At 35.1% G+C, this 12,837-nt stretch overlaps 1 protein-coding gene across 1 annotated transcript in view; it reads right to left on the bottom strand.

The window, feature by feature from the left end:
- Nucleotides 1-12,837, bottom strand: part of CERKL (ceramide kinase like) — a 47,908-nt gene that overhangs the window by 11,623 nt on the left and 23,448 nt on the right. The window contains exons 3-5 of the mRNA XM_065750484.1: nucleotides 7,551-7,682; nucleotides 4,145-4,208; nucleotides 1,388-1,530 (exon numbers count right to left, since the gene is read on the bottom strand). Coding sequence (XP_065606556.1) covers nucleotides 1,388-1,530; nucleotides 4,145-4,208; nucleotides 7,551-7,682 — 339 coding nt within the window. The remainder of the gene's footprint in view (nucleotides 1-1,387; nucleotides 1,531-4,144; nucleotides 4,209-7,550; nucleotides 7,683-12,837) is intronic.

A 12,837-nucleotide genomic window follows, 5' to 3' on the forward strand; every position in this document is an offset into this window, starting at 1 on the left:
TTCTCCCCCATCAGATGGATTGGAACTTCAAAATGCTACTTAGGAAACCATTAAGAAGTTTCTCACCTGTTCACTATATAAATCAGTCTCAATCTCTTTTAAGGAAGCCTATAGCAGTCTCTGCAGCAAGCAATAGAGCACTCTTTCAGGTTCTGATATCCTTTCATGACATTCTGTCCTTGAAGAGGAGCAATTGAAGAGAGGAAGCACTGGCACTGAGGCACAGTGACTTTCTCACAGCCAGCCAGCACAGAGAGAGGCACTGGAGAGTTTCCACCCTGCCACCACCTAGACACACACAGCCTTAACTGACAAGCGATGGTCAGGTTGCTGTCTTTAAATCCCTCTTCTACATTTCTGAGATCATTCCATCTTTTACCAAACCACTTAACAAGACTGTTGTTCTTAACTTGAAGAAAGCTAGTAGAATGTTGCATTTTTAGAAGAAATCACTGCTGGTTTTAATGATGCTATTAAAAAAACAACCTGGTTGCTGAGTTTGCAAATGACTTGCTCCATTTTTTAGTAGAAAACTGAAAAGAACAACTTTCTATTCACCTGTCTGAAGGTTTGTTTTTCTCTATTGGTTAAAATCACCTGACAAATTACAACAAACATTCACTTCAGCACCCACACCTGAGGGTACTGTCCATGCAAAGATTTCCCTCCTCTTTCTAAGGGGAGTGATCCAGACTGAAGTGTAGAATGAGCCCTGCCTGCAGCTCTACATGATCCAAGTTACGGTGAGAAGAGCAGGAGGAAAAACTAGGGTAAGAAGGGGAAAAAAAAGCACAAGAATTACATACAAGTTAAGATAGGAACAAGAGGATTCTTCAAAACAGATGTATATATTTTCAGATCTGTAGAAGTGAAGGAGAGGTAAAGCAGTTTTCTGTACACAGTATTTTTTTTTTTAATATCATTTGCAATATGCATTCCTAGTACACCATTTAAAAATAGACCCAAAGCACAAATCTAGCGGAGAATCTGCCAAGAAAACTGGAGACAGAAGCAAAAACATGGTGGCTTGAATTAAGAACATTCTAGAAAACAAAGTTTGCATTTGATATCATTTCTGTTGGCAAATAAGGGCAAAACACAATCTTTGCATGGATCATCTGAAGATAATTTTAGTTTTCTTCCTCCAGAGCTGCTTCCTTTAGGCAAAGAACTCATCTGTGCCATTACTATAAATTATCATAATGATTTAAAATCCAGTCATTTGTAATCAATCTAAATCACTAATTTAGGTCATTTATTCAATAGCTCCCTTAAGTAACTGAAGCTTTAGCACCAAGAACAGCCTTTAGTAGCCAAACCTATAAAATATGCCAAAGGGACCTAGAACAAATCACTGACAAAACATAATAGTGCTGTTTAATCTCACCAGCCGGTATCACTCCAAGAGGGATCGGTGCTCTGACAGGCATTGGTACATAGTCTGTTCCTTTTCCAGCATCCATCTGGGCTTTAAGTAGCAGACCATGAGCAACTTCACTGACAAATCCATCACCACCAACACAAACTACCCTATTAGAAAGAAAAACACTTAACAGTTCAAAATAAACCATTCCATAATTGAGCAAACCAGCAGAACACAGCTAACACCCCATCAATGCAATGCTACTTCAAGCAGCTGAAATCCATCCTTTCTTCAGGAACAGGCAGATCAGTGCATACCAGCTAACAAGCTATAGGCATTCTTGTTTCTGCTTCCCTCTGTCTGAGTAGGAATAACAGAACTTATGTATTACCTTGTAGCACCATAGTCACAGAATCAAGAAGGAGGAGGACTCAAGCACATGGCCAAGCACTTCAGTGGAAAAACTCCAAACCTTTCAGTATTGACCGCCATAAGCATTCCACTGGTTTTTAATTGCCATTATAATAATGACTCACAAAATATGAAAATAAAACTGAAAATACTTGAAAGCAGCTAATCCCACACACTATGCAGGCAGTGGAGGGATTTAGGAAGGTATAAAATCCTCATACCAGCAATCCTTTGCATGAAGGTACTTAATCACTGCTTCTGGAGCATGTAATTAAACTCCCACCTGCTGTGGCTATAGAGAAGAATGTATTTGACTATAAAAGCTCTGTTACAGTAAGTGTTCGTTGTTGTCATTTTCAGTTTTATTTATTTATTTTAGGTGAATTCTCCAAATAAGTGTTTGAAAGTTGAAGGTTTTTAAGGTACACATTCTACAGAAATAAAAAAAAAGATAATATTACACTCCAAATACTTCTGTATTTGTATTTGTTCTGTATATACAAATACACTACAAATACAAGTATAGATAAGTCAGGTTTACTTTAGAAGGTGCTTATTTAAAGGGTTTTATCATACATCTATATGAATGTAGCTGTGAAATTACATCCAAAAATTCAGCCAGATAAAAATTGTATGCTTTTAAAAAGTGCATTCATGATATTACTAGGTGCTTAAATTAAATCATCTCATCTCTTCAGTTTCTGTCATTATTTTCTTTCTTAATTTCTATTTGGCAGGAATATTTCTTCCATCTAGCTAAACAATGCTCACCAAAAAAAAAAAAAAAAAACCTGAATGAAAAAAGGAAACATTTGGATTTTTAATTTAGTTTTACAGAATCATAGAATCCTTAGAGTTGAAAGGGACACTTAAAGGCCATCTAGTCCAATTCCTCTGCAATGAACAGTTACATGCACAGCTTGATCAGGTTGCTCAAAGCCAGGGCCAGCCTGGCCTTGAAAGTCTCCAGAGATGGGGCATCCAACACATCTCTAGGCAACCTGTTCCAGTGTCTAGGCTTAAAAATCTCTTCCAAAGGAAAAAAAAAAAAAGTAATCTTCGGAGTGTGATAAACCTGGAGAGACTTAAATACAGATTCTTCGTATTAGTACTCTGAAAACAGATATAAATTCTTCTGATGCTTCTCAAAAAAAAAAAAAAAAAAAAAACCACCAAAAAATGTAGCTAACTTTATTTTTTTAATTAATGTTAGTCCCCAACAGTTTCCTTTCTGGCCAGAAACAGAGATGGCATCAGGCACCAGAGATTTCAGATCTAATCAGCAAGAACCTGTTATGCATAAGGAGTGGAAAGCCTTGAGCAAACAGATTTGACTAAGACCACAAGAAGGCTTCTTAGAGAAAAAAAAAACATCTGTCTAACCATCAGACACAAGTTTCTCAGTCATCTGTTCCCTAAAGTCTGACTTATTCTGTCTACTAAATAAAATCCAGACATGTAAGTTTTTGATTATGGAAGAAATACTTGCATATATCCTTCACATTTCTGTTACTGCACGAGCAAGTGAACGCAGTTCAGAGGCAGTTTGCATTTGTGATGCATGCAATCTCTAACCGTGGCTCGGCCACAATACAGGGAAAAGGCACACAGCCAACTTTGGTAATTTCTAGCGAGGGTAAGAAAAATGAAGGTGGATAGAAAAAGAGGTGAAGTCAAGCGCAATATACTTGACATACATCCGTGGTGTTGCAGAACAGTGTGGGAGCTGGAGAAATCAGGGAAAATGAATGAAATAGAACAGTCAAGACCAGCTCTGACAAAGAATTAAAGCGCTGCAGTACTGCTTACAAAAAGTACCAAAATACAAACATGCAGGACTAACATCCTACTGGAAATGGAAAACTTCCAAATTAATTCATGCACTGTTTAACATGAAAGGAATCATAACTTTTTTTTCAGATAAATCCAAGATCATAAATTGCACTTTACTATACTGCTTACTTTAATAAATAAAACAACATCATGTCTTTGAGGTACAGAAGTACTGCTCTTCTGTTTTGAAAACAGGGAACCAAGCAACAGACACTGCTGCTGACTTAAGAAAACTGAACTGGAAGCCAGGGCAAAACTGGAGTCCACCAAATAACAAGCAACACTGCACAATATCTGGGTACAACTTAATGGAAATAGACATCACATTAGGTTGCTGCTGGAATTGCTAAAAGGGTACAATTAATTACCCTTACCATTAATCCTCCCTAAAACCAAATCATTACCTTTTAGAAAGGACAAGGATCTGTTCACATCAGACATCCTTACATCATACTGTTTTCTTCCAGCTTTTTCTATTTCCTTTTGTACCTGTTTTTGTACTAGTTTACTAGTGTTCACAGTCACTAACTAACTTACCCATCAAATGCCTGGAGCTCACATTCTTTAAGTACTGACAGAGCATGTCCTTCATATTCAGTTACTGTGGAAAACAACATAATTTAATTTTCAGAAGGTTGGATACATTGAATTTTTCCACTTCTTGCATAAGGAATATATATTAATTCAGTTCAGAATATATTTTTTATCATTAAATACATTACAATTATAAGAAAGTAAGTTCTACAATTGCACTAGCTAAAAAGCAATACATCAAAACTCAACTGGCATCAGATATGTGGCTATTCAATGCATTTAAATTTGGAGAATTGGAGAAGATGTTTGCTGCATCAAAATGGAACTTGTAGCACTGATACAGTTGGTAAACTTCAGGAAAATCTAAGCATATCCTCAGTTAAGACTGAATTATTTCAGTATTCACCTTTAATTGTGTTTCTGTTAGGATATGCAAATTGCTAAATAAAAAATATCAGGAGTTACATACAGAAATATGAATTCAAGCCAAATACCAGTGACAACAGAATATAACACACAGAAGAAGGTGGCACAAGTATACACCAGAGTTCATAGCCTCTGGAGGAAATGAATCTGTCAGTCTACATTGATGTCTCTGTGTTTGCTGATACCCTACACTGTACCGTAAATGCCAGCGAAGACAAGATAAACTGGCATACTACAGATGGCACAAAGCATCATAACTACATTTAGCATTTTCTAGGCCAGCTTTGCCAGAAGAGACAGCCCAGCTGCACCCACCCATCAAAGATTTTTGCTGACTGACATGACACTTGCAGATGGATTTTTTGTGTAAGAATGTGCATCATTATATGCAAAATTACATTAATCTTTTATGCTTGTCTGTCCCTGGTGCTAGCATAGTTCAAGGCTTTTCTCCAGTGTTTCTAAATACTGTTAAAAATATTAGTCTTGGTGTCTAAAACAATCATTCTGTATCAGTACATGTTATAGCACACTATTTCTGCAGACTACTCAAATGCTGCATAAAAAAAGTTCAAAACACTCCCCTGTCTACACACAGCGTACATGTATATAGTGAGTATAACCCATTCTAAAAATAATAATAATAATAATAATAAAAGTGATAACAGTATGCACTAAAAACTGTCTATCAGCATATGACTTCAAATTTAAAAACAGAAACAAATGGACACTTTTCTGATATTAAGCGACAGTGAAAAATAAGCCCTGGCACAGTTGATCATGTAGGAACCAAAAACACTGAAAAGCAACTCCAAGAGCCAACAACCAAAATATGAGACGGGTTGAAGAGTTCTGTCTTTCAGCACTCCCAGATTTGTTGTTGCTAAGTAACCTTCCAGTCCTACATTGTATATGTACAACAAATCACTTCACAGACTCAAATTTACATTAACATTTTTCTACAATACATTTTAGACCTTAAAGTAGTGTATGCATAAAAATTAGAAGTAAACTATCTTCAGTATAAAAATTGTATTGTAGCCTTCAATTTGTAGTACCATAAGCGTTTAGGTTTTGCACCCTGAGGTTTTATTTTATTTTATTTTTTTTACTTTTTTTAAGAAGATGGCACCAGTGAACAGAACTTTCACTCAGACTCCTTTTTCATTTCTTTTCTTCTTTTCGTCACTTTTTTTCCTTAATACTTAGTTCATAATTATTTAATTCTTTACTGGCATTTAAAACTCTAATGTAGTTTTCTCATTTTGCCTGTAGGAGGAGTGTTAGGCAGCTAATAAGCACTATAGCTCTCAGATATTGCCAAAATAACCTTATTTTTAAGGATAAGCATTTTACATTTATCTGGCTAACAACAGAAGGTGTTTTTGTTTTGTTTTGTTTTTTTAATTTAAATAATAAGAAAATTTTAATTGTTTCTATTCAATTTGGATAAATGCTTTTAAAATTACAAAGAATTTAATACAAACTGTGAAGAACATTATGTGAATTAATCTATAAAACTTGGTACAAATTTGGCTGATTAGTTCAGGTTTAGGATTTCAGCCAAATATGTAATCTCATACAAGTTAATGATAATGCTGCCTTTAGCATAATTTAACAAATGAGATTACCTTCACAGCAAAAATAAAAAATAACCAGTAGCATGGAAAAAATTCAAAGAGTAATTTTATTTAAATAGTTGCTTAAAATAATGTAATAGCTAATTTAACAATATGACATAGTTGCCTCTTGTTGTATAGTTGTAACAGAAAATTCTATTTCACACTTCAATTGATTTTATTTTAAAATGCGGGCTAAGTAATTTAAAAATATGTAGATACAGATTATAAAATTACCAAGATAAATCTCATATAAACACTTATCACATTACTGTACTATTACTAAATTAGATTTGTTCAAAATGCTTTTTGGCCTGTAACCTGAACTAGTCATGATTTCACAAAATGTTTAGGCAACAATGGCAGAATAAGCACTGTCTTTCAGCTGGATCTGATCATTTTGCAAACCAGTTATAACAAACACAAGAAAAAATACATTTTGGTATTAAAACGTCTTGCACACTTCACACAGATATGAAATGCGTACCTAAAGAACAGCAGTGTATCAGAGAGAATTACAATGCTATAAATACTCATTTATTTGCAATAGATAATAATAATATCACTTCTCTGTAAACAAGAATGTTTTAGGGGGGGACCAAATCTCATTCAGCAGAAGTTTTGGTTACTTTGCAAAAGGGAGCAGGAGCAATGATGCAGCTTTTTCATTACAGTTTTACTGCTTTAAGAAAATTAGTTCAGTTCCTTACAGGAAGCCAATTAAATAAAAAAGCTAAGGGCAAATTCAGTGAAAGACGGAAGGATATGATACACAACCCTGGCAGAACATGGAGCTTTAAATCCAAACCTGATATTGAAGACCCACTGTCCAGTGTTAAGCAGAACACATTATACTTTTACCTTCATATTCTGCAGACAGCCAGTTGTGCCTGGTGAGAGCTGCCCTCATCATGCCAGAACTTAATCATTTATTCTTCCAGGTCATCCCTCAACTGAGTCAGAACCCAGAGATAACATGCTCCTTCCCATTAGCCTCTCTCACACGATGTCAGATCAATAGATGTTCTCAGAAGAGAGGCAATATTTAAGGGCATATTTATCAGAATGCAGGAAGAAATCTTAGCAAACATATATGGATCTGTCAGACATTAAATACTTTTTCCTTTTATTCAACATTTGGCCTAGAAGTATGAAAGATATATTATTGGAATTGATGACTATAGGGGAAAAACTGATGAAGAACAGAAATACTAAAACACTTCTAATAAAAAAATAGATTGTACTGCATTAGCAAGAATTCCAAATGCACTACTTGCAGCCAGAACTGGTAAGGATTCAAACAGTCTTGCAGGCTTAAGTAGTAGTTTCACAAAAGATTAAACTATGCTTTTGAGGCAACTTACCTGTAACATCAGTTTTTATATCAGCAAGTTTAAAAAGTGGTGAAACTTGTTCATAATAAATATGAGAGGCTTCTCTTTTGTGGCTGCTTGGATTTACAAACACTTTCAAGGATTTTGGCCTATTTTGAAACCCTAAGAAGAAAACACAAACCATTTATGATTACATGCAATCCAGCTATTTCTACAGCTCAAGTGAATTTTTAATATTAGAACAAATACAGTACTTCAATACAATAATTACAGTATTAAAAAGTCACCATTTCTTCTGAAGACGTGCTATTTATCTCAAAATTACAGTACCGATTACTTTTTTTTTTTTTTTGTAAAGTTAAAAAAAGTAGAAATGAATCACAGTTGTTGAAAAACTGTAGAATGAGAAGGAAAAAAAAATGCATGTCATAGCTTAGTTAAACCTTGATACAGGAGCAGGATGAGGTGCAGAAGTTATAAGACAGATGACAAAAAAAAAAGGTATCAAAACATTTTCTTTTTGTAATTTCATGTGAAATACTGCCAGCAGGCATATGACAATAAGATCCAACAAAACTGGCAGCACAGTTCAATACTGTTGTCTTCTGGGATGACAAAGCAAACAATACATTTTGAAAGGCAAGAAGAAATGTCAATAAATAGATAATCTGGTAAAAGCCAGAAATCTAGGAATTACTGGGTTTTTTTGTTTGTTTGTTTTTGTTTTTTAAAGTTACATCTAGGCCTTCAAAGTAACTGAACAAACAGTGCTGAAGAACACTGCTACGCAAACAACACCCTATCCCTCACATAAAACCAATGAAGTCTTCTGAGAAGTAACTTTAATACCTGCAATGCACATTTTTTGCTGATTAATAAATAATTCATATTAAATAAATAATAAAAAAACGGTGGCACCATTTTTTCAAGTCTTTTCTGCTCCAACAGTTGCCATGGTGCAGTCAATTTGTTACAAAAAGCAAGTGGTGGCATGCAGTACTGCTGTTTTTTTGGTCATTCCTTGAAAAAACACAATTTGAACAATTTTGAATTCAAATAATTCACTCATAAATTCTCAGTTTCCCTTTATCATCAGGTTAAATTATAATTTTATCAGCCAAATAAAAGCTAGAAGCCCTGATAAGTATGCCGCATTCAAGAAGAACATCAGCAGAAGGCCACAAGGAACCAAGAGTGAAAAAAACCATATTTTCCTGCCCCATATAGAAGATTAATCTAATTTTTACAGTCATATGAACCTTAATAGATTTGGCTGGGTCTTTCTGAAGCTGTTCCCCTCTTATTCTACACCTCAACATCTGAACAGGAATAATTCCTCTGAGAAATTATAGATAAATACTTTTAGCATCAAAGTATTCCTTAAGACCAAAATATAATGACTATGAAATTCCTATATGTTATTCTTTGACTCATTTAAACACAACAAAGAATCTGGATAAAAATTAACAATTTTACTAACACAAGCCAGATTCCTTTAAGATACTGAAGGATATCTACTGGGGTAGAATCACAGAATGGCCCGGGTTGTAACCTACCTCCAGCATCATGAATCTCCAACTCCCCTGCCACAGTCAGAGCCACCAACCTCCCCATTTAATACTAGACCAGGTTGCCCAGGGCCCTAACTAATCTGGCTTTGAACACCTCCAGGAACTGGGCATCCACAGCCCCTCTGGGCAGCCTGTTCCAGCTCCTCGCCACTCTCATAGTAAAGAGCTTCCCCCTGACATCCAACCTAAATCTTCCCTCCTTTAACTTAAAACCATTTCCTCTTGTCCTGCTGTTATCTGTATTTTCGAAGAGTTGACTCTCCTCCTGTTTATAGGCTCCCTTTAGGAGTATAGGCTGCAATTAGGGCAGTTTAGTCCTTGTGCATCCTTGTCTGATGACTGAAGACATTCAGGATTCAGAGACCTTAGCGCTTTCACAAAGAAGCATGTCCTTGGGATGCATGCCATGTTGTGTGTATGAAATAAAACAGCCCTTAAGTAGAGACAAATTCCTCCTTCATGCCAACTTACACAGTATGTTAAACACTTTCAACTCTTAAGCATTTGTTGACACTACTCGCTGGTGTATAATTTGAAGTCTCCAGTCTGCTTTATTTTGCTCCAAGAAATAAAAAAAAAAAAAAATCCACAATAAAGAAAGTAGTAAAGCAGGAAATTCTCAAGCTTACTAGTCAGTTCCCTCTCTTTCTCTCTCTAATACTAGCAAAAGACACACAGATGATTTAGGAGTACTTTTTTTCTCCTATAAATAGCATGCTGTTGAGCTTTCTTTTATGCACCACAATTAATAGCTTAGAAAAACCCTGAGAGGAAAAAAAAATCTTTAAATACCTGCTTATGGGTTCTTATACAAATCACTTTGAGAATATGCAACAATAAGACAAATTCTGCACTCATTTCTTTTTAATTTCACAAATGACATTTGAGCAGAGAGATGGTACGCTATCAGACATAAACGGCTATTTAGGACAAAAATTATTAGCTACCATTCTCAGTGTGTAACAAACACATTATAAAACAACTAAGCTTAATAAAAGAAAATCCAATAATAGTCAAATACGAAATTTTCACACAATTATAGAGTGAAACTTCTTTAAAAGTAGTTTTAAATAATTATCATCTTTTAATTTTCTTTAAACAGCATTGTGAATGAATTGATCTTATTTACTACAGCCTGCAACTGCTTTCAGTCTGTCAGCCTTTTGGTGCTGTCCTAACTGGTGTTCTGTTATTGTTTTCTGTAGCTGCTCCATTTGAAATGAACCAGCAGCCTAAAGCAGGAAGGCCAACTGTTCCTCCAGTACTAACAAATGTGCTAATATGCGCTAGTTTAAACTTGATCTATCAAGTGAATCAGTGAACCATGAAGGGTGGTAGGTCAATCAGGGCGTTCTGAAAACAAAGGCTCGGAGGGCAGCAGAGACGCTATGCTCAGACATACATCTGTGCTGCTTTCCATTCCTAGTTTTATGGAAATGGGTTTATGTTACAAAAGTTAAGGGTCTGGAATCATGTCATTATTACATGCATTTATAAATACTTTATACACCAGTAAGAATACTATACATGAGGAAAATTAATAACATGAAACAGATTTGTTAATGTAACTATGGAGACACCGCTGTTAATATTAACTAAGCAAAGTTAATGTTTAACATTAATGGTTTAATTAAAACTTCATGCATGAAGTTTCAGCCATGTATCAAATCCCAGTGTGAGAGAGATGCTACAGAACAGTACATAAAAATAAAATGCACTTTATGAATTTTTTGCTACTTCAACACTTATTTTTAACAGTATTTATTGTCCCATGTTAACTCACGGAGCTTTTAAGTGAAAGTCTTTCAAAGTAACTGAAAATGAGAATAAATTTCATCACAGTTGAAAAAATTTGAAAAAAAAAAAAAGAAAATGGGTTAGCATTGCTAATAATCCATTCTATCCCATTTCCAGGGCCATCTTAACCCTTTTATTAGCTCTGGGCATTTGCAGTGGAGAGGATTCAAAATTAATCAGTGAATCCCACTTACATAGTATGGCTACAGCACACACTCATAAGCCCAGTATAGAAACATGCAAAGAGGAAATCTCCACCAGTCACCTTACAACAAATCTGAAGTTAGACCAGCACCACACTAGGAACTGTCTAAGTCCCTATTTGGGACTTTCCAGGAGCATAGGTGTGTGCTTTGATTTGGCAGCAGTCATTTCACATCAGTTTAACAAATTTGCAAAGTACGGATTATATTTTTTTTTAATGTTGTATCATTGAGCAAGCCCTTAATATCTCACAGGAGCAATAGCACTCTTATGCACAAAATAAGAATTTATTTAAAAGTGGGAAGATGGTAGCACATGCTAGTAATCTTGTTGCACACATGCATAAAAAGCTGTAACAGGCACTGAATCTGCACTGAAAACAACTACGGTGTATGTGTGCTCACCTATAGGATGACAGGTTTCATGAAAGACCAGAGACTTTAAGTTGAAGTTCTCGGAAGAGAAATTGAAAGCAGACGAGACTACTTATTATGAAGAGCATGAGAGAAGTAAACATACAAGAAACATTCACAACATATACATAGTAAAAAGGAAATTTTGTACATCATATTTTAAAAAAGATTAAATAAACAGAAAAGATTTCACTAGAACAAACCTCTAGGTAAAAACTAATCCTTGATAAAACTTGCAACTGTTGTTGATTAATAAAATGAACAACACCTAAAAATCTAAAAAAGAGTAAGGTAAACAAGTAGAAATGCATTTATTTTCGGTCACTGGAAATGTACCTTTTAGTAATATTTAACCATGTGACAAATGAACATACATATTTACTGACAGCCATACTCAAGCAGACACTATGTTGACAAATCACCTCCTTTAATTTGCTTTGGCCTCAAAGCAGTAAAAACCCACCAAGAACATAATTCAGTAGTTAATGAAAACTTACTTTCTGACATGACATATTAGAGAAAAAGAAATAAATGTTATTTTGGAAGGACAGAATTTCAGTTTTGTCCTGCAGTCTGTAAGTAGACAAAAAAGAGCCAATTTGAGTTCAACGATGAAGACATCCTAAGATATCCTCAGCACTGTTACAAAAACAAGCTGTGGCAAAATCTAGAACTTATCACCATTTCTAGCAGAGGTACATTAATGTATCCTTTTCAATCTTAATTACAAAACAATCAGCAGAAATTAACTGCATTTTATACTTCTAGTCCAGAACTGTATCCTGCTGGAGTCTTTCAGCCAATGTTAGGCGTATTTTAAATCAGAATGATTTTTTTTCCAGAATTATATTGTTAGTATCACCATTGTTTGAATTACTGATAACGTCTCTGCCACTCTGAGTGTGGAGATGCTGCTGCTAATTTGCTGATTTTCTGTATAGAAATACAGTTTAAATACTCAGTTTTCAATATCCAACAGCATTAAAATCTACATTTACTGTAACTACAGAATCTGCAACAATAAATACTTTAGTAAATGTTGTGTGGGTTGTGATTGGTTATTTTCCCCCCACCCCACCCACACAGTCTTGATTACTCATGAAGCAAAAAGAAGGGAGAAAAATGTACTGATTAAACATCAAGCAAAATCTGCACAGGGTTTAATTTCTGGAGAAAGACCAAAGCTGAAGGAAGAACCAGAAAGAGCAACAGTGCACAGAACGATTTTTTCAGGTTCAGGTGGCTTCCAATTACAAAGCTATGAAACAGAGGCTGCACCTCGAAGTCAAGGCAACCTGAGCAAGAGATACTGCTGCTTTTTTTTTTCTGTGA

Source organism: Cyrtonyx montezumae, unplaced genomic scaffold (genome assembly GCF_038088225.1).
Source record: "Cyrtonyx montezumae isolate F1298 unplaced genomic scaffold, pur_monq_1.0 scaffold_7, whole genome shotgun sequence".
In the NCBI taxonomy this organism is placed as follows: domain Eukaryota; kingdom Metazoa; phylum Chordata; class Aves; order Galliformes; family Odontophoridae; genus Cyrtonyx; species Cyrtonyx montezumae.